The 22,630-nt window shown below is 45.9% G+C and overlaps 1 protein-coding gene across 2 annotated transcripts; it reads right to left on the bottom strand.

Moving 5' to 3' along the window:
* Nucleotides 1-15,477: 15,477 nt before the first annotated feature.
* On the bottom strand, nt 15,478-20,258 carry LOC104668917 (PRAME family member 1). Of its 2 annotated transcripts, XM_030913036.1 has the most exons (5): nt 20,194-20,243; nt 18,056-18,368; nt 17,444-17,662; nt 17,084-17,227; nt 15,478-16,160 (listed from the first exon to the last, which is right to left on the bottom strand). In XM_030913036.1, the coding sequence occupies exons 2-5, from the start codon at nt 18,340-18,342 to the stop codon at nt 15,602-15,604; spliced, it is 1,209 nt and encodes a 402-aa protein (XP_030768896.1). In that variant the 5' UTR covers nt 18,343-18,368; nt 20,194-20,243; the 3' UTR covers nt 15,478-15,601. The 2 variants fall into 2 exon arrangements, with proteins under 2 accessions (XP_030768896.1, XP_010370019.2); XM_010371717.2 differs by having other exon boundaries at nt 17,084-17,662; nt 20,194-20,258.
* Nucleotides 20,259-22,630: the final 2,372 nt, after the last annotated feature.

The raw sequence follows: 22,630 nt of genomic DNA, 5'->3' as shown, positions 1-22,630 counted from the left end.
TGGGTTTTGTGCTACCTAACATGGTAGACCATATGCCCATTCGGGTGGAAGACAGGAACTACTGAGGGCGTAATTTATCTCAAGGTTAAGGTCAAGACTTCACTAAAAGACATCAGGCCTACATTACAAAGTGAGGTGGGGGCTGGGCCGGACCGGACTGAGTGTTCTAACGGGACCCTGGGAGGGAACCAAGACAACATAAAACATGGCAGGTATTTTGAGGGCGTCTAGACAAAAGGATTGAAAGATTTTTTTCTAAATTGAGTTTAAAAATTAAAAAAACATAATTACAAAAGAAATAATACAGACTCTTAAAACATCATATTGTCTTTGAGGGCAGAGAGGGCAGATACGGTCTTGGGTCCTACTGGAAGGTGAAGCATCATCACTCACAAACATGATGGGCTTCCCTCAGAATACCAGCTTGGGAAGAGTGAATCTGAGTGTGTGAGCTGGGGTAGAGCCCAGAGAGGAGCAGTGTGGTCAGACGTAAGGAGGGAGACTTTTCAATCTGGAAGCATGGATGGTGGAAGCTGTGTCCCTGCGTACTATGGGAGTGAAATGAGCTCCTTGGGGGAACCTGCACCATCCCCAGGACACCAGCGAGAATCCTGCACTTTGCGGGATCTTTCTACCCTGTTCTGGTTGCCTGTGCTTCTGAAGGTGCTCCTCTGCTATCCAGGTCAGAGCAGCTTTTGGAGCCCATCTGAAGGGACGGTCTGACCTCATTTCCACTCACAGAATTTCTACTAGGACTCCGAAGCTTCTCCAGGCTTTTGATCGGGGTCTCTAAAATATTTCTGAACTTCCGTTGTTCTCCCCCAGGCTGAGCTGTCGGGGAAGCTGAGTCCTCTGCTTCCTGCAAATGACAGTCCATCTCTCCTGCACCCAGGAGTATGTACACAAACAATGCTGAGACACTGTCCCTGGAATCAGCAATGACTAATAAATTCTCCACAAATTCTACAGAGCAATTTGGGTGCACCCAGGAAGGCACAAAGCAGGGAGCTCCTCAGCTGCTACTCTGGACCTAAAGAGGCACCTGGGACCAATGGAGGGAACCTTGTCTACCTTGTACAGGAAGAGTTGACTCCTCTGATTTTACTGGAAGTGCCAGGCTGTTGGCAGAGCCTGGGACAGGTTCTGGTGCAGGAGTCATCCCCTCCCAGGCTCCCCTGGCCCAGTCTTAGACATGATGAGGCTGCCCCTGGAATGCAGTGTGCCTGTTTCTGAGGCAGGGCTTTTCCTTGCCTGTGGTGTTTGCCCTCTGTACATTTCTAATAGTCAAAAATCTCTGATCAGGCCCTGCTGGCTTCCTCTAGTCCTCAAGAGCGTCTCATTCCAGATCGCTTTTATGACTATCTTTCCCAAGACCAGGGGCGGGTCCTTTTTTTTTTCCTCCAATAAAGATCTGAGGAGAAGGTCACTCTGAGAGCAGACAGTGAATGCTGAGGGAGCTGCCTGTAGCAGCCTGGGGTGGGGGAGGTCTGGGAACTCCCTGCAGGCTGGATGGAGTCAGGGGGACTAAGGACAAGAACAGCATCCAGAAAGAGAGTGTCCCAGAGGAGCTGAAGGGGGCCAGAATAAGTGAGGACAAGAGAGATGGCGGCAGGGTTGGGGGCCGGGTTCTCTGACTCTCACAGAGCCACGTCCCTGATAAACTGGGGACTCGGGTCAGAGACCCTGAAAGGACCTGAGCCTGGATGTGGGGCTGTGAGTTTCCAAGTCCCTTTGATTTTGCCCTGGTCTACATGAGGTTCCAGTGGCTGCCCGACCCCACCCCAGGGGCAGAGAGTCAGTCTAGCGGGGAGACCTGGGGAGAGAGAGTCGGTGGCGAGCACCCACCTGGATGCAAAGACAAGGGACAGGTCAGAGGGAGGGAGCCTTGGTGTGAGGCCAGGGGAAGGGAGGCACTTTGGATATGGGGCAGTTCTGTCTCTGCACTTGTCACAGCCTCACAGGACTGTGAGAATTGAACTTTGCAGGAGGGAATGAGGGAGAATGGGGTCTGGACTGGAGTCCCTGTCATCCAAGTGACCCCCTATCTACTCCTGCAAACCAGGGGAAGGTCTTGCTAGATGTAAGTCAATCCCAGGCCTATCAGGCTGCCTGGCCCTTTCTCATGGATCCAGAAGGAGCACAGTGATCCTCAGTCAAAAGCATCTTGCATTGTCCAGGGCTGAGGATTGTCAGGTGGCCCTGGAGGGGGAGACTCTGGGGAAAACCACAGAGAAGATTTTCGAACATTTGACACTGAACGCCCAGTGCCTCCCTTTCCTATTAGTCGGGCGCGGTGGCAGGAGAATCTCTTCAACCAGGGAGACGGAGGTTGTGGGGAGCTGAGCTCACGCCATTGCCCTCCAGCCTGGGTGGCAACAAGAGCGAAACTCTCTCTCAAGAAAACAACAACAACAACAACAAAACTTCCGCTGAGTGCCTGGGATGCGCCGCCTGCTATTCTGGGTGCTGCTGAGGAAGATTAGCAAGAAGCAAGGCAGCTGGAAAATGAGCTCAGCAGAATATACCTTGCTTGACACCGCAGTGCAGATGAGAAAAAAAAAATGCCTGTGCAGGATAAAACGTGCAGGGCTGTCTTTTTTCTGTTTTTCTCTTTCTTCTTTTTAAAGACAGGGCCTCCCTCTGTTTCTCAGGCTGGTGTTCACTGGTGCAATCTCAGCTCACTGCAGCCTCAGCCTCTCAGGCTGAACCGATCCTCCCGTGTCAGCCTCCCAATTAGCTGGAAATACAGGTGGGTGCCACCAGGCCTGGCTCATTTTGTTTATCTTTTGTAGAGACGAGGTCTCACTGTTGCCCAGGCTGGTCTTGAATTCCTGTGCTCAAGTGATCCTCCCAATTCAGGCTCCCAAAGTGCTGAGATTACAGGTGGCAGCCCCGTGTCCTGCAAAGCCATCTTCATAATCCGTGTGGAAGATGATGGTTATCCCACATCCTTTAATCACTCGTTGTCAGAACATGAACTCCTCTCTCACTGCCCATTAGAAACGTACAGGGAAATGAAAGAAAAAAGTTAATATTGTCCAGGCACAGTGGCTCAGCCCATAATCCCAGCACTTGGGAGGCCAAGGAGGTCAGATCACCTGGGGTCAGGAGTTCATACCAGCCTGGCCAACATATTGAAACCTCATCTCTACAAAAATAGAAAAATTAGGCTGGCATGGTGGCGGGTGCCCATAATCCCAGCTACTCAGAAGGCTGAGGCAGGAGAATCACTTGAACCAGGGAGCCAGAGGTTGCAGTGTGCGGAGATTGTGCCATTGCACTCCAGCCTGGGTAACAGATCAAGACTCCATCACAAAACAAACAAAAAAAAACTTAATATGTCTTAAGTGCAATATAATTCAAAACACTAAGAATTCAAGTACTTTATTCCCTTGGGAAAACTCACCAGAGGGGTTAAAACAGTGACGGCCTTCCCCACAGCACAGCACAGAGGAGGCAGCCGGCATCTTCCAGGCCTTGGGGCACTGACCTGCTTCTTTCTGAGTGGGGATCCACTCCCTGCACACTCCCCTTTGTGCTCCTCAGGCCATGAATATCTCTGAGGCCCGTGAATGTGAGGTCTCTGGCTGGTGGCATTCCTTCCTGTTTCTCAGAATTTTCTTTTTTGGTGGGTCTCTGGGCATAAGGCATGTGAGCCTGGGGAGAACAGGCTGGACTCTGCATCAGGTCACAGAGGCCCTGGAGGGGCAGACAGTGGAGCAAGCAGGGGTGAATTTACCTGGTTTTTACTCAAAGGAGGCCCCTCACCACTGTCTTCCCTGGCACAGTGGCTCCAATAAAAAGAAAAAAGGTGTTAACTCAGCACATTCCCTGGAACAGCAAGCAGAAAATATCCCTCTTGGTATTCGTATAAGTATTAGGACTAGTGTTAGTGTTCGTACTTGTATTATATTAGTATTAGTATTAGTATTAGTTGTTAGTATTAGTATTAGTATTAGTTGTTAGTATTAGTATTAGTATTAGTTGTTAGTATTAGTATTAGTATTAGTATTGTTTATCTGAAAACAGAGAGAGAAAAGCTGGTTTCTGTCTTCTTTTGGTATCATAACTCAAGGTACCCTGGGGATCTCGAGTGCATGGAGCAGGGAGTCTGAAGGAGTTTGTCCTCTGGGTATGAACCCATGGGAAGTGGAGGTGTATTCCGTGGCCTAACTCACTGGCCTCTTTGATTATTGGAGCAGAAGGGCCCAGGACCCACCCCCGGGCCTGTGTTTCCAGAGACCCCTCTCTATCTTTCCATGTGGTTGCTTAAAAGGGTTCCTGGTCCTCACCCATCACCGCTGGCTCTTATTGAGGTGATGCATCCACTGCACATCTGCAGGTGACCCTGTGTAGAAAAAACTACAAGAACCTACATGGGGCCATATAAAGTGAGGCTGCCTCCAGACAGGTACAGGGTCCCCAAGCCTCTTAGCCACTGCCAAAGCCTGAGACTGGGGCACTCACATGGAGACAAATGCATGGGGCTTTAGAAGAGGCTGGGTTGTTGGGCGCAGAGGAGGGCACGGATGGAAAGCAGGGGTCCCTGGAAGCTTCAGGGCCACAGGCACTTGGGAGTGGGGAAGGCATCATCGAGACAAGGGTGAGAGCTCCTTCTGTGCCCTGAGGTCACAGCGGGTTTCCCTCTCTCCCAGCTCCTCCCTGGGCTCTTGTGTTAGGGGGTCAGGGCTGGCTCAGCTAGGGATCTTTAGTGAGTGGGAAGGACATAGGGCACTCGGGGTCTCAAATGCAACTTTCAACATGATCATCAAATGAGAGGTTTCACCCAGTGGCCTCCTGTCCACAGATCCCATGTCTTCTTGATGGACTCCTGGGGAAGCCCAGCCAGGGACATGAGATGTTTCACTTTTCTCTGCCAAGTGCAAAACCATCTTGATCTATGTGAGGCCAGCTTTGTTCTGGAGGGTTGTGACTTTTTAAGTGCTCCCACCACAAGCTCTTATAGGTACATAGCATGAGGTCATTGCAGAGATGCCCCCTGGGCCTTGGGTCATTTCACAGAACCCAGCTGATGAAAGCCTCACTTCTACTCACCTGGGACCTAGAGACATCAGCCACCCCCTGCCCCATTCACCCAGCATTTTTCTTAGAGTGGAAACCAACTCAGAGCCCAGTTAAATGAACACAGCCTCATTGGCTTGTGGGGGAAAAGAGAGAATGAGAAGACCAGCGTTGAAAGTGGCATGTCATGAAATGGCATAAACAGATGAGGCTGGAGAGGTGCAGCCAAAGGCAAGAGTGGCTCAGGTCTTTTGCAGTTTTGGATTAGGGTGGTGAGGCTACCTGAGGTCTGTTTTCCAGTTCCCCGTTGTGGCCAGGAGGTCTCTGATCCCTGAGACAGGTAACCAGGAGGCAGTAGCAACCATAAGGTGACCACTGGCATGCCCAGGCAGCAGGTCTTGGCATCACCTGGAGTGGTTGCAGATAGCCTGGGGACATTCTGGAGATAGTGTCAATGTGACTTGCTCTTATGGTTTCTGGAGTGGACCTGAGGCCTGAGGAAAAGCCATGGGTTGACGGCACCTCCTAGAGCTTAATCTTGACTCAGTGAAGTTGGGAAGAATAAGTGAAGAGCCAGCATGAAGACCATGACTCAAGGTCTTTGTAGGACATATTAAATTCAAGGCATTTATGTTATTGAGTGGAAAAAACTCAACCACAGAATAACACGCATGGAATAACTTTGTTCAATAAAAATCGTAAATGTATATATAGTTTATTCATTCTTAGGCCTCACACAACAGCTGTTCTCAGATGCCTCCCATGGACTATATATCATGGTGGTGCAGGTGGGAGTAAGGTGAGAGTCAGGATTCCAGTCCCAGCAGCTTTCAAAGCCCAGACCTTTAACTAAGGTCAACCTCAGATCTGGAACAGAAAAGAGGTACAGTTTCTTTTCTAATTCCATCAGGATCATTCTGGATCTGGCCACAGGGAATGGTGCAATGTTCTCCCATCTCAGAGAAGAGGCTGGGATCCCAAAAGCCAAATACGTCCAGATATGTGTTGACACAAGTTTTGAAAAATAGTCAGAGTTTCAGTGAGAAAGGAGGAGTAAGTTGGAAATCTATAGCATAATAGGGTGACTATAAATAGTAATAATATATTGTATAATTGAAAATACTGAGACAGTAAATTTGAAATATCCCCCCACAAAAAAAGTAAGAATGTGAAATGGTAGGAATGCCAATTAGCATGATTTCACTATTCCACATTGAACAGTATGAATACATTAAAACATCCTACTGTACTGCATGAACAGATACAATTTTTATTAATAAAATGTTTATAAAATATGGAGAAGAAAAAACTTTACGGGCATGACATAGGAATAGCAGTGATTGGTCTCAGGAAGATGGAAAACTGCAAGCAAAGATAAAATCAGTACTAAGCAAAGGAACACAAGATGACAGAAAACCCAATATAAGAGCCAGAAAATAGCGAAAGTCTCAGTCAGGGTGACATGTCCAAGATTCTTCCAAAGAAACCCAAAGAAGGAAGAAAGGGGTGGGAATTTCCCGTCTCTGAAATCCTCTCATTTCCTGGAATATCTAATGACTATTCTACCTGCTAATTAAAGAAACACCACTATCAATATTAGACAGATCAATGAGACAGAAAATTAACAAGGATATTCAGGACTTGAACTCAGCTCTGGACCAAACAGACCTAATAGACATCTATAGGACTCTCCACCCCAAATCAGCAGAATATACATTCTTCTCAGCACGACATCACAGTTATTCTAAAATGGACCACCTAATTGGAAGCAAAACACTCCTCAGCAAATGCAAAAGAATGGAAATCATAAAATAAGAGAAATAAATGAGTCCTTTGAAATCAATGAGAACAAAGACACAACATACCACAATCTCTAGGACATAGCTAAAGCAGTGTTTAGAGGGAAATTTGGAGCACTAAATGCCCACGGGAGAAAGGGGGAAAGATCTAAAATTGACATCCTAACATCACAATTAAAAAAGCTAGAGAAGCAAGAGCAAACAAATTCAAAAGCTAGCAGAAGACAAGAAATAACTAAGATTGGAGTACAACTGAAAGAGATAGAGACACGAAAAGCCCTTCAAAAAATCAATGAATCCAGGAGCTGGTTTTTTGAAAAGATTAACAAAATAGATAGACCACTAGCCAGACGAATTAAGAAGAAAAGAGAGAAGACTCAAATAGACACAATACAAAATAGTAAAAGGGATATCACCACTAATCCCACAGAAATACAAACTACCATCTGAGAATACTACAAACACTTCTATGCAAATAAATTAGAAAATCTAGAAGAAATGGATAAATTCCTGGACACATAAACCCTCCCAAGACTAAACCAGGAAGAAGTCAAATCCCTGAATAGACCAATAACAAGTTCTCAAATTGAGGCCATAATTAATAGCCTACCAACCAAAAAAGTCCAGGACCAGATGAATTCACAGCCAAATTCTACCAGAGGGACAAAGAGGAGCTGATACCATTCCTCTGAAACTATTCCAAACATTAGAAAAAGAAGGATTCCTCCCTAACTCATTTTTATGAGGCCAGCATCATCCTGACACCAAAACCTGGCAGAGACACAACCAATAAAGAAAAGTTCAGGCCAATATCCCTAATGAACGTCGATGTTAAAATCCTCAATAAAATACTGGCAAACTGAATCCAGCAGCACATCAAAAAATTTATCCCTGGGACGCAAGGCTGGTTCCACATACGCAAATCAGTAAATGTAATCCATCACATAAACAGAACCAATGACAAAAACCACATGATTATTTCCATATGTGCAGAAAAGACCTTCAATAAAATTCAACACCCCTTCGTGCTAAAAACTCTAGATAAACTAGGTATTGATGGAACGAATCCAAAAATAATAAGAGCTATTTATGACAAACCAACAGCCAATATGCTGAATGGACAAATCTAGAGGCATTCCCTTTGAAAACCGGCACAATGCAAGGATGCCCTCTCTCATCACTCCTATTCGACATAGTATTGGAAGTTCTGGCCAGGGCACTCAGGCAAGAGAGAGAAATAAAGAGTATTCAAGCAGGAAGAGAGGAAGTCAAATTGTCTCTGTTTGCAGATGACATGGTTGTATATTTAGAGAACCCCATCGTCTCAGCCCAAAATCTCCTCAAGCTGATAAGCAACTTCAGCGAAGTCTCAGGATACAAAATCAATGTGCAAAAATCACAAGCATTCCTATATACCAACAATAGACAAACAGAGAGCCAAATCATGAGTGACCTCCCATTCACAATTGCTACAAAGAGAATAAAATACCTAGGAATACAGCTTACAAGGGATGTGAAGAACCTCTTCAAGGAGAACTACAAACCACTGCTCAAGGAAATAAGAGAGGACACAAACAAATGGAAAAACATTCCATGCTCATGGGTAGGAAGAGTTCATATCATGAAAATGGCCATACTGCCCAAAGTAATTTGTAGATTCAGTGCTATCCCCATCAAGCTACCATTGAGTTTCTTCATGGAATGAGAAAAAACTACTTAAAATTTCATATGGAAACGAAAAAGAACCTGTATACACAAGACAATCCTAAGCAAAAAGAACAAAGCTGGAGGCATCATGCTACCTGACTTCAAACTATACTACAAGACTACAGTAACCAAAACAGCATGGTACAGTTACCAAAATGGATATGTAGACCAATGGAACAGAATAGAGGCCTCAGAAATAATGCCACACATCTACAACCTTCTGATCCTTGACAAATCTGACAAAAACAACCAACTGGGAAACGATTCCCTATTTAATAAATGGTGTTGGGAAAACTGGCTAGCCATATGTAAAAGACTGAAACTGGACCCCTTCCTTATACCTTATACAAAAATTAAGATGGATTAAAGACGTAAATGTAAGACCTAAAACCATAAAAACCCTAGAAGAAAACTTAGGCAATACCATTCAGGACGTAGGCATGGGCAAATACTTCACGGCTAAAATACCAAAACCAGTGGCAACAAAAGCCAAAATTGACAAATGGGATCTAATTAAAATAAAGAGCTTTTGCACAGCCAAAGAAACTATCATCAGAGTCAACAGGCAACCTACAGAATGGGAGAAAACTTTTGCTATCTATCCATCAGACAAATGGCTAATATCCAGAATCTACAGGGAACTTAAACAAATTTACAAGAATAAAATAACCCCATCAAAAAGTGGGTGAAGGATATGAGCAGACAATTCTCAAAAGAAGACACTTTTCTGTCCAACAAACATATGAAAAAAAGCTCATCATCACTGGTCATTTGATTTGCATTAGAGAAATGCAAATCAAAAACCACAATGAGATGCTATCTCACACCAGTTAGAATGGTGATCATTAAAAAGTCAGGAAACAACAGATGCTAGAAAGGATGTGGAGAAATAGGAATGCTTTTATACTGTTTGTGGGAGCATAAATTAGTTCAACCACTGTGAAAGACAATGTGGCGATTCCTCAAGGATCTAGAACCAGAAATATCATTTGATCCAGCCATCCCATTACTGGGTATATATCCAAAGGATTATAAATCATTCTATAAAGACACATGCACACGTATGTTTATTGCAGCACTATTCACAACAGCAAAGACTTGGAACCAACCCAAATGCCCATCAGTGATAGATTGGATAAAGAAAATGTGACAAATATACGCCATGGAATACTATGCAGCCATAAAAAAATTAGTTCATATCCTTTGCAGGGACATGGATGAAGCTAGAAATCGTCATTCTCAACAAACTAACACAGAAACAGAAAACCAAGCACCGCATGTTCTCATTCACAAGTGGAAGTAGAACAGTGAGAACTCATGGACACAAGTAGGGGAATATCACACATTGGGGCCTCTTGAGGTGTGGAGGGCTAAGGGAGAGATAGCATTAGGAAAAATATCTAATGTATGTGATGGGTGCAGCAAACCACCGTGGCATGTGTATACCTATGTAACAAAACTGCACGTTCTGCACATGTATTGCAGAACTTCAAGTATGAAAAAAAAAAAAAGAAAAAAAGAAAGAAAAGAAATACCCATAAAATAATAGGAATGTTGGCTGGTCACAACAGAAGCATGAACATATCAAGCAGTAATTTCATATAGTAGCAAGTAAAGAGCTTGCAAAATTAGCTACAAGAATAAGGATAAGCCTTGACCAATAAGACCCAAAGAAGCAGGACAGGGTTAAGCTGGCTGACACTGATTGGGTCCAACATGGCATTGGGTTTGACCTATGCCCTACCCCACAGCTAATTATACACTCGTTATGACACTAAGTCACACACCAGTGCCAGGACAGTTCTGAGCATGTCCATATTTAGTATAAAAATAGGTGACATCTAGCCAGGCACAGTGGCTCGTGCCTGTAATCCCAACATTTTGGGAGCCCAAGGCAGGCGGATCAGCTGAGGTCGGGAGTTTGAGACCAACCTGACCAACATGGAGAAACCCCATCTCTACTAAAAATACAAAATTAGCCGAGTGTGGTGGTGCATGGCTGTAATCCCAGCAACTCAGGAGGCTGAGACAGAAGAATTGCTAGAACCCGAGAGGCAGAGGTTGCTGTGAGCCAAGATCCCGCTATTGCACTCCAGCCTGTGCAACGAGAGCAAAACTCCATCTCAAAATAAATAAAAAATAGGTGACAGACACCTCAGTTCTAAGAAAACTTCACCATTTTTTCTTGAAATCCTAATAATTATTCCATCCTCTCCTTAGAGATCCTATAAAATTAGAAACCCAAACTCCCTTGCACATGACTCACTCTCCTGAGTACGCCCTCTCTTGAGTGTATACCTTTGCTTTGCAAAAGACACTTCTGTTTTGCCTCGTTCTGCTCACTTCCTAAACTCTCTCTTGCAGCGGTGTCAAGAATGTGGACATCGGCTGGTGATTGAGTCTCTCGGGCACCTGGAGACGACCTAAGCACTGTGGCAGTAGGCAGAGTCTAAAAATCAAACAGGATATCACAATTCACTCTCTGGTTTTTCTTGGCAGAAAAATCCAACAACTTTGGCCCCATATTACAACATTTGGTTGTAAGTATGTGGCTTTATTTCTGGGTTTTCTGTTCCATTGGTCTATGTCTCAACCTTTATACTTGCACCATGCAGTTTTGCTTACTATTGCCTTACCATATAATTTGAAGTCAGGTAATGTGATGCCTCCATATTTGTTCATTTTGCTTGCTTGGGATTGCTTTGGTTCTTCAGCCTCTTTTTCAGCTTCATATGAATTTTAGGATTCTTTGTGTAATCTTGTGAAAAGCGATGTTTGTATTTTGGTGTGTGCAATTTTTAGATTGATGTTTTTAGATTGATGTTTGATGTTTGCAGTTTTTAGATTGCTTTGGGCAGTGTGGTCATTTTCACGACATTGTGCCTGTCAATCCATGAGCATGGGATGTTTTTCCTTTTTTTTGTCATCTATGATTTTTGTCAGCAGTGTCTTCTAATTGTCCTTGTAGAGATCCTTTACCTAATAGTTAAGTGTATTCCTAGGTTGTTTTTGCTGTTGTCACTGTTTTTGTTGTTGCTGTTTTGCAACCATTGTAATGGGATTCTGTTCTTGATCTGAATCTCAGCTTCCTTGTTGTTGGTTTAAAACAGTGGTACTGATTTGTACATATAGATTTTGTACCTGAGACTTAACTGAATTCATTTATCTCATCTACCAGTCTTTAGGTGGAATCTTTCGGGTTTTCTAAGCACACATGATCATATCACTGGCAAACACAGGTAGTTTCACTTCTTTCTTTCCAATTTAAATGTCCTTTACTTCTTTCACTTGCCAGATTGCTCTGACAAGAACTTTCAGTCCTTCATTGATTACAATGGGTGAAATGAGCATCTTTGTCTGCTTGTAGTTCTTACTGGGAATACTTTCAACATTTCTTCATTCAATATGATGTTGCATATGGATTTGTCATTTTTGGCTTTTATTATTTTGATGTATGTTCTTTCTTTGTATAGTCTGTGTAAGCGTAGTCTATTATTTTACAAACTTAGTTTGTTTTCTATTTTACCTGAGTACATTCTGCATTTGGCATCTATTTTACCTGATGTAAGTACAGCTACTCTTGCTGTTTTTTGGTTTCCAGTTGCATGGAATATCTTTTTCTACCCCTTCACTTTCAGTCTACATGAATTCTTATAGGTGAGGTGAGTTTCTGTAAAGCAGCATATAGTCGGGTCTTACTCTTTTACTCATTCAAGGACTTTATGCCTTTCACTTGCAGAATTGAGATAAATTGTATTCATTGTTATTATTGATAAAGGCTTAGTACTCCCATTTCATTTCTTGTTTTCTGGTTGTTTAGAGACTTCTCTCTTCCATCCTTCTTTTCTTATTGTCTTTCTTTGTGTTTAAGTCATTTTCTCTAATGGAATCTTTGGGATGTGACTTTTCTGGCCAGAAACCTCTGTAGCTGGGGGCACCTTTGCCAGAGGTTTGATGGGGTTCACTGGGCTTGTTCTTCCCACTCAGCCTGGTAGACTCCGCTTGACTCATGCTTCAGGCCTGGATCACATGCCTATTAAGGGTGAGTCAGGGCAGGAGTGGTGAGGGGTGTGTGAGTGAGCAGGGGATCTGGCCACTTTGGACAGTCAGTGGCTCCTGCAGCAGTGGGACAGGCAGCTCCAGCTGCCAGCACAGGTGCCAGATTTTTGCAAGGCTGCAAATGAACCAGGCACAACACAGGCAGCTTCCATGTTTGTCCCTGGAGTACACGGTGGGGTCTGAAAACTTGGAAATGCCAGAAAGTGCAGAACCCCAAAAAGGGGGTCGCAGACCTGGCTCAGGAAGCTCCCAAATCTGGGCTCCTGGAAGAGCTCCAGTAGTAGCTCTTCTCTTTCTCTCTTCACCTACAACTTGGTGAGCAAGGGGCATGGTTCAGCTTTGTTTGTGTTATTGCTCTTTTAGCCCTACCATTAGGTGGGTCCCGAGTTCTTGTCCTATGACCAGGAAGAATGAATATGCGGACAAGTGGAGGGTGAGCAAGACGAAAAGGAGCTTTATTGAGCAATAGAACAACTCAGAGACCCACAGTGAGTAGCTTCTTTCTGCAGCCAGGGTGTCCTGATGAGTGTTCAGCCCTGAGCAGAGAGGAGGCCCTAGGGTGGGTGGCTCCTCTCTCCTGGCAGGTTGTTCCATCATCACCACAGTCCTCAGTAGAGAGGAGGCCCTGAAGTGGGCTGCTGCTCTCTCCAGGAAAGTCATCTCATCATCTCCACAGCTCTCAGGAGAGAAAAGGCCCCAGAGGGGTTACTTCTCTGCAGGAAAATCATCCCAAGAGTGGGTAGTTTCTCTGCCGCTGCTCATCCTGATGTTCTCCCTGAGTCTGGGGCTTTTTTGGGCATCATGGAGGAGGAAGTATGTGCTGCTTGGGTCATAGGTACCCATGGGCAGGCACAGAAAAGGCACCACATGTCCCCACTCTGGTTGGTAGGACTGGTGGCCCACCCATGGGCTTCAGGCCCTCCTTGGTCAGAAAGTAGAGCCTCACCAGATACCCTCGCCTTCCCATGCAGGAGTCTGTCTGCCTCCCACCACCACCCGTGGCGCCCAGGTCACTCGCACCAAGGAGCATCCAAAGGCCAGCGCTGATCTGTCCTCAGCCCCCTCTCAGCCTCCCTCCCATGCTCATCAGGTCCCAAAGCCCAGAGTGTTATGACAGCAGGGGACAGTGCATCAGCATTAACCTGAGTATGCACACACTCGCCTGGGCTGTGATAGCATACAGGCTTGACACCAACCCCACTCCAAAATCAGAGCAGGTGCCAGGAGGGATCACACAGCGGAAGCAGACACCCCCTTGCGGCAGGGGAAGGGGAGACCTCCTGGGGCCTCAAGAGTACTGGGGGACTTTGGTTGGAACTGTGACCCGAGCAGCTTCAGTTGCGTCTTTGGAGCTACTGTCCAGCCAACTCAGGAGGGCCAGGACTCCCTCTTGTCCCAGGCTCCCATCAGCTGCAAAGTGTGCACAGCCTCGGCGGTGCCCTCTCTCTGTGTTTCCCCATAGAGGTGACAGGTGAGATACAGGTTCACAGCAGCTCTGGTCAACCCTGAAAAAACAAACCCCATGCTTCTGGGTCTGGTTTAATGAGCCTCAACTCCAGTTAAGTATACTGGAGGCTAACCGCAGGCAGTGAGGAGTGAGGTTGAGGCTTTGTAGAGGGTCCAGACCTGGGAACGGGTCCCATTTAGCCATGAGAAGGTGTGGGTGGCACAGCTGGCTCCCTCAGGGACATGGGACACAGGCCTGGCTCAAAACTCTGCCAAGGTGGGGTGCCTCCAGGGGTGGATCGTGGTCCTCAGACCCAGCAATTAGGAACATCAGGCTCTGCAGGTCACCCCTGTGGGGGGCAGATCTTGGAAATGCAGCCTCAGGAGGATTAGCACAGAACCTCCCTTCGAGACCCAGGACCTTGGCACTGTTAGTAGAGTGGGCACAGTGGCCCCATAGCTGTTCAGGTCACTGAACTGGGCATCATTTCTGCTTCCCAACCCAGACCCCTGTAGCTTGACCCCAGCTCTGCCAACCACCTCAAGCCCATCGTCTCCTCGGGGCCCCTCTTTGCCCATCCCTTTGTGCCCAACTGAGTTGCTCCTTGCAGGTGAAAAAATAAGGAAAAAACAGATGACTGAAGAGAAGTAAAGAATGGGTGGAGATCATTGACACACCCATAATCCCAGCACTTTGGGAGGCCAAGATCAGGTGGATCACTGGAAGCCAGGAGCTCAAGACCAGCCTGGTCACCATGAAAAAACCCTGTCTCTACTACAAATACAAAAATTAGCAGGCTTGGTGCTTGGTGGCACTTGACCCCAAAGGAAAGATTTGCAGTGAGCCCACATGGCACCACTGCACTGCAGCCTGAGTGAAAAGGCAAGATTTTGTCTCAAAAAAAAAAGCAAAGAGCAAGAATGGGTGGGAATTAGATGTTTTGTAGCTGAACCTTAATCACAGACGATGTAGTACTTCATTATTTTTCCATCAGTAACTCAATAACTAGAGATTTCTGATGTATAAATTGCTAAAACAGGCCAATCAAATACAGACGACACCAGAAAGTTTTCATTGAGGTTCTTTATTTCTGATATTTCTGGGTAACCATCCTTGCAGGGATAACATGCTCGTCACTGTAGAACTTTAGCTTCTCTTTCTGACTCTGCAGGACACGGGTCCCAGAAGGTCCCATTGACTCCACCTCAACATTTTCCTCCAGTCTTGCCCTGGCTGTTACATTGTTTCCATCGCACTGAGCACCTGTCTGGAGCAAAGAGTTCTGTGCTTCCTTTAAGTTGCATATGGCCTGGTCACAGTCATTCATGCCAGTAATCCCAGCACTTTAGGAGGCCGAGGCAGGAGAATCCCATGCGCCCAGCAGTTTGAGACCAGCTGGGGCAACATAGCGAAACCCTGTCTGAAACATTCTTTAATAAAAAATTTTAAATTATTAAAAAAGGAAATAAGAAAAAACAAAAATAACTTGCACGTACATACTAGATTTTAGTGTCCAAGTGCCCGGAAGAGAACTTTGGATGGATCTACCCCGCTAGGCACGCCTTCCCTAGCAGCAAAGATGGAAATCCAGTTCCTCAGACGGTGATGAGCCGCAGGAAGGGCAGGGGGCGGGGCCAATGAAGATCCTCCTGGGCTGCCTGACTTCCCTCAGTGTCCGCATCAGCTCAGCCTGAAGTGGGGTGAAGATCTCCCAGTCGACATGAACCAAGGAATTCAAACTCTCGTCAGGGGCGGGATACGTCTCCAGGCTTAACTTGCTCAGCCCACTGGTGTGGCCCAGCAGGTCCTTCAGGGCGTCCATAGACATGAAATTTCTGCCAAAGTAGAAGGTGGTGAGCTGGGAGCAGCGGCTCAGACTGGGAAGGATGTCACTGAGTTGGGAGTAGTGGATCTGACAGCCCTCCAAGATGAGGGTCTCGAGAGTGGCAGCAACTTTCTCTAGCAGAGCTCCGAGGGCCTCAAGACTGATGCGGGACAGCGGCACGTAGCTGAGATTCAGATGCTTTAGGTAACCGAGGCTTGGATACTGGGAGAGACACTTCACGTCCTCTTCCAATAGGTAGCCACAAGTTAACTCCAAGTTCTCCAAGGGGTTCTGGAGGCACCTGAGGAGATCAAGAAGTTAGTTCTGGGCAATGGTACCAGTTAGATGAAGATGGTGGGGAATAACTTAAAGGGAAATGCCTGCTTCACCCAAACACAAGTTTATTCCCATCACGTGATGATGGACCGCATGCAAGCTGCTGTGTGATGAGGACTCTGATCATTCAGGATAGTCCCATTTTAGGCTCAGCCCTTTCACCATTGCTTGTGTGATTGGTTCAAAGTTGCAAAATCTCTAAAACCTTGTTTCTTTTAGCAGAAAACTTCATATCTGAGCCACAGGTACCCAGTGGGAGATGTGCACAAAGAACTCAACTAGGCAAGGTCTAGGGACATCAGCTAGGGTTACCTGCCGGCAGGGGCTCCCAGACATGCCTGCATCTGTAAACCACCTATCACTTTTTACCACTCACGCCTACTCCCTCACCCTCCGTCCTGGAAACACTCATTTCCCATGTCAATTACCTTTCCTGGGGTTCAAAACAACATTTTACAGGCAAGGAATTAGAGACAGGATCATTTGTCATCACTAAGCTTCTACTGTGACATGCTCAGGTTTGATGCACCTTCCCTCCTTTCATACCCTCCTCTGTTACCTCTTTTACATCATATCAACTTGAAACACACTTTGTAACAAGAAATTCACATGTTCACCCTCAGTAGAACTGAAATCCCCACTAACTAGGTTATACATCATGTCCCTCTCTAGCCTCTACCCCAGGTGACCCCACTGCCTTTATTGGAGTGATACTGTGATAGCCACTCCAGGACATGCAGCACTGAATGGGACATGCATTCACCTTCTGGTGTCCCCTTCACTGTGACGTTGCCACTGACTGGCACACAGTACATGCCTTCCAGTGTTTGCTGTAACAAAACAAGGCTGTGCTGTGGACTGCAGAGAAAGTGCGCAATCCTTTCTCACCTGATCAGCTGTTCCAGGTGCCCACTGAAGAAGGTGACCAATTTTATTTTAAGCAACTGGAGGTGTTCCAGCCTGAGGAACACAGAGCTGAATTTGGTGACTAACCGTCCCTCGAGGTCATTGTCTGACGTGTAATGATGGCACCTGGAGAAAATGAGTTTGCGAAGATTCTTCATCTCCTTCAGGTAACAACGAAGCTTTCTTATCAGATGCGGCCAAGACATGTTGCGGATTTCCAGCTCCTGAATACTATTCAGGTGGATTATTTTCAATGACTTTCTGAGATATTTAATTGGCGTTAGATAATTCACCAGCTTACTACAGCACAGGTGTACTAAACCTCTCCTTTGGTAAACCCACCGAAAGAGGTATCTCAGGCATTCATCCTGGGGTACTTCCTTGAGGCAGACGTCTATGAACACCTTTAAGGGCTGGTGCTCTCCTGTACTTGGACAGTCCTCTGCTGTCTCCCTCTTACTCGTGACCTCTGGGGAGCAGGGCAGGGCCCAGGCTCCAGGCCATACGGCCCAGAAATTCTCATCAACATCCCGCAAATCCAGCACTTCAAGTTCCCACCTCCTGTGGGTAAAGGGAGAGGCTCAGAATTTAGAAGGACCCATCCCTGACCTTTGCTTTCTTTCTCATCCCATTAATCAGCTGCTCCTGTCCTCGGTGCTCCCTGTTCTCTCTCTGTCTTTCCCGATTCCTTTTCCCTTTTGATTCTGACTGGTCCCCACTTCCAGTCCCTTTGCCTTCCACTGGGTAAAGTCAGGTTTCTGTTCCCACAGTGGACCCTGTATGATGAGCAGTCCTTTCTCTGAGGATCTGGCCAATGGCCAAAGCCTCCCTGAGCTTCCTCACCAACACCATCAGAAGACTCTGGGCCACTCTTGGGCTACTTCTCCACCTGACCCTGCTATTCTTTCCCCGGACACCTGAGCCCTATCTACCAGCCCTCTTGGGCCACCTCACCTGGGGCGATCCTTCTGTGTAAGCACCATATGAAGCCCTTCTAGCAATGCTTTTAAGGTCTCCAGATGAAGCGTCTTCATGAGCGATCCCAGAGGGAGGCGGGTGAAGGGCCAGGCCTGCACCATCACCGTCAGAGCCTCGAAGTGTCTCCTGCTGAAGGCCTCCATGAAGAGTGGGAGATACAGCACCCTGGGCAGCTCCTCCACAGCAGAGACGGTCAAGGCCTGGTCTCTCAGCACGCTCTGCCCCGCCAGCTCCAGGAGTCTGGGTGGGGCCTGGATGCTCATCCTGATGGATTTGCAAGGAAAACACTCTAGAAGACAAACCCAGGGAAAACGCATCACTCTCGGAGCAAACACAATCACCTCGTCTTCTCCTAGGACCATATCCTTGCTCTGGTAGAGGTAGAAAAATTACCAGTTTACCCCAATTCCACTCTGCCCTTTGTGGCCTCAAATCTATATTTCTGCTGCTGCTGGTACCAGGAAGAATGTCTTCCAAACACCAAGGAGGGAGGGGTGAAGGAGACCACTGGCCCATTAATTTTCATCCATTGCTCCGCTGAATCCCAGAACCACTGGACAGTGTCACTGAGGATCCTGAAAGCCAAGTTCTACCTCTTTGAGGAAAAATGTCTTGTCACTTACCACCCTAAGCAATGAGAATGACAGTATCCTGTGGCCCCAGACAGCCTACATTCTCAGTTCACACCATGAACATGCTAGGGGAACGCTAAAGGGACTCCCTAAAATCAATGCCATTATTTTTTATCTTGAAAATTTTCAACCAGAAAGGGAACGGGTGCTGTGGCTCATGTCTGAAATCCCAACACTGCTGGAAGCCAAGGCAGGCAGATCACTTGAGGTCAGGAGTTCGAGAACAGCATGGCTTACATGAAACCCTGTCTCTACTAAATATAAAAAAATTTAAGCATCGTATGACTCCAGAAGGCAGAGGTTGCAGTGAGCTGAGATTGCAGCACTGTACTCCAGCGTGGGTGACAGAGTTAGACTCTGACTCAAAGAGAAGCAAATTGATTAATTAATTAATTTAAATATTAGCCAGGCATGGTGGTGCATGACTGTAATCCTAGCTACTCTGGAGACAGAGGAAAGAGAATCACTTGAACCCCAGAGGCAGAGTTTTCAGTGAGCCCAGCTCAGGGCCTGCACTCAACCCTGGGTGAAAGAGTGAGACTCCATCTCAGAAAAAAGGAAAAAACTTCACTGGAACTGTGAAAGTGGTGTGATGGTATTCTACAGCATTTGGAAGGTATGTATAGAAATACTAACTGTAGCTGGGTGTGGTAGCTCACTCCTGTAATCCCAGCCCTTTGGGAGTCTGAGGCGGGCAGACCTCTTGAGGTCAGGAGTTTGAGACCAGCATGGCCAACATGGCGAAACTAAAAATACAAAAATGAGCTGGGCTTGGTGGTGAGTGCCTGTAATCCAAGCTACTCAGGAGGCTGAGGCAGGAGAATCTCATGAACCCGGGAGGCAGAGGTTGCAGTGAGCTGAGATCACCCACCCCATGGCACTCCAGCCTGGGCAATAGAGGGAAACTCCATCGCAAAAAATAAAAATAAAAATAACCAGAAACTGTAAAAGTGATATGATGCTATTCTAGAGCATTCTAACTCTAAGATGAAGGTTCCGATACACATCGCTTCCACATATTCACAATTACCCACTTTTGGATGGATCCTAGGGGCAAAGATAAATCCCGTGATCTCAGTAAAATTACGTTCTGGAGATTGGTGTATGGGATGCCTTTAAGGATTTTATGAAAATGAAAGCACACTTGGAGAATCACAATAACACCAAGTCTATGAACTGTTACTAAAGGCACAAAAACAAATAACTGCAAATGTCAAGAAATAAAAATTCAGTTAACCGCAAATTTTAATATATTTTTTAAAAAACTGCTTCGATAAGAATTTTAAAATGACAAAAACCAAGCACAAATCACAATTTGAGTGATGAAGACAAAACTACATTTAGAGGAAAAACAAAGCCTAAATTTGTTCATCTCACGAAACAGACAGGAAATTCTCTGTGCCACCTTGGGCTGCGTGTCTCCATCCCTGACTGGCTGGCTGCAGATCAGATGGGCATGACCCTACGAAGGTGGTGACTTACCAGAGCTGGACTCACTTTGCAGAGTTCTGGGACCTCTCAGAGAAGCAAGCAGTAGCTCCAGGGCTGTGTGTCTCTTCCGTGCACCCTCAGGAGCTTTTATGGACCTTTCTAACCCCACCCTTCCCTTCTCAATCACCAGCTTCCAATCAGAAAGTGATACCTGATTAGATCTTGTAGTTCCACCCAGTTAATCCGGAATGAGTTTTCAGCTTTCTTCTGCCTAACTAATTGAATTAGATACACATTTATGAAAGTGAAAGAATCAATAATAGAGTAAAAGTCCAAAAGTCATTCGTTCATTTATTCTCCAAACACTGATGAATTTTGGCTAATAGGTGACTTTCATAGTGATATAGGGAAGGGATTAATCTGTTCCTGATATTAGACAAAACAAACAAAACAAACTGAAGGTGTCCTTATTGGAGGATGTTTGACCGCAGAGAAATTATCAGAACGTTTCAGAGTTAAAACAGCTTGAAGAAGATAGTGATGTCATTCCCAAGAAAACAGAATAAAAAGCTGTGTATATTCAATGGTCGCCTGGGTTTTATGCTGTCTAACATAGCAGATCATATGCACGTTCAAATAGAAGAAAGGAACCACTGAGGGTGTGATCCATCTCAAGACTGAGTCAAGGCTTCACTGAAGGAAATCAGGAGCTTTTATGGACCTTTCTAACCCGACCTTGTGGGGTGACCAAGTGAGGTGGGGACTGAGAAGAATGGGTCGATGTGTTCTGATGGGACCCTGGAAGGGAACCAAGACAATATAAAATATGGCGATTATCTTGTGGGCATTTAGATGTCAGGACTGAAGGTCTTTTGTCTAGATTGAGTTGATTCATTGATTGACTGATTGATTGATTTTGAGACAGGGCCTCGTGTGTCACCCAGGCTGCAGTGCAGTGGCAAGATTTTGGCCCACTGCAGCCTCAACCTTCCGGGTTCAAGCAGTTCTCCCACCTCTGCCTCCCAAGTAGCTGGGATTACAGGCACACTCCACCATGCCCACTAATTTTGTAATTTTAGTCGTGATGGGGTTTCATCATGTTGGCCCGGCTGGTCTCGACCTCTTGACCTCAAGTGATCTGCCCATCTCGGCCTTCCAAAGTGCTGGGATTACAGGCTTGAGCCACCTCACCCAGCCTAGAGTGAGTTCAGAAATTAAAAGGGGAATCATCAAAAGAGACAGTGGAGACTCTTAAACCATAACATTGACTTTGAGGACACGGGGCAGGCACAGTCTTGGCCCTACTAGAAGGTAAAGTGTGTTTATTCACAAAAATGATGTGCTCCTCTCAGAAAACCAGCTTGTGAAGATGGAATCTGAGAATGTGAGCTGGGGCAGAGGCCAGAGAGAAGCAGTGTAACCAGACCTGGGAAGGGAGACTTTCCCAAGCTGGAAGCCACGGAGGAAGAAACTGTGGGCTCTACAGGATGTGAGAGAGAAATGAATGAGGGTTCGTATGTCCCTGTCATGGCGCTGTCATCTGGAAACGTTTCCTTTAGACTCTGGAATCTTCCCACAGTGGAACATTTCCCAGAGAAATGTCAGCCCCAGTCATTTTCCAGGACCTGCATCCAAATCTTAATCTCACCGACACCCTTTCTAGTCTAATTTGATAATTCATGTTTCCTCCTTCTTAGAGTCCTTTCCTGTCCCTAATATTGAACATAGAGATTCTTATCAGGGTGTCACCATTAGGCCTACACAGAAAACTCAGGACTAGGCACAGTGGCTCATGCCTGTAACGTCAGCACTTTGGGACGCCAAGGTAGGCGGACCACGAGGTCAGGAGATAGAGATGATTCTGGCTAATACGGTGAAACTCCATCTCTACTAAAAATACAAAAAATTCGCTGAGCATAGTGGCAGGTGCCGGCACTCCCAGCTACTCAGAAGGCTGAGAAAGGAGAATCGCTTGAACCTGGGATGTGGAAGTTGCGGTGAGCTGAGATGGCGCCACTGTCCTCCACCCTGGGTGACAGCGTGACACTGTCTCAAAAAAGGACGAAAGAAAAAGCAAGCAATCAAACAAGAAAGAAAGAAAGAAACCAATTTCAGGCCTCTAATCCCAGCACTTTGGGAAGCCAAGAAAGGCACTACACTCCAGCCTGGGTGACAGAGTAAGATGCTGCCTCAAAAAACAAAAAACAAACAAACAAACAAACAAATACCAAAATTATCTGATAATTTGTCTATGATCTATAGAACAAACCTGCATCTGTCTTTCTGAAACTAAAATACAAGTGTGAAAATCTGTGATTTTCAGTAATTGGTTAGAGAGCTGACAAATCACCATCTCTTTAGAGTCACCGACTAGATTTTGGCTTTGTCATTTTGGGGAGGTCACGGTTTCCTGTTTGCTCTAGTTTGTTGTAGATACAGATCTATATTTTTGCACTGAAGGAAGAATGATTTGCTCCAGTTTTCTGTC

The sequence above is a fragment of the Rhinopithecus roxellana genome, chromosome 12, assembly GCF_007565055.1.
Source record: "Rhinopithecus roxellana isolate Shanxi Qingling chromosome 12, ASM756505v1, whole genome shotgun sequence".
In the NCBI taxonomy this organism is placed as follows: Eukaryota; Metazoa; Chordata; class Mammalia; order Primates; family Cercopithecidae; genus Rhinopithecus; species Rhinopithecus roxellana.
This window is presented reverse-complemented; position numbering and strand designations above follow the sequence as displayed.

What these genes read in the sequence shown, in the direction of transcription:
- LOC104668917 (XM_010371717.2), bottom strand. Translation starts at nt 18,342, where the DNA reads ATGAGCATCCAGGCCCCACCCAGACTCCTGGAGCTGGCGGGGCAGAGC. An exon ending in ACACAGAAGGATCGCCCCAG is followed by an intron (nt 17,663 to 18,055) that starts GTGAGGTGGCCC and finishes CTTTACCCACAG; the next exon opens with GAGGTGGGAACTTGAAGTGC. An exon ending in CACCTGGAACAGCTGATCAG is followed by an intron (nt 16,161 to 17,083) that starts GTGAGAAAGGAT and finishes TGATCTCCTCAG; the next exon opens with GTGCCTCCAGAACCCCTTGG.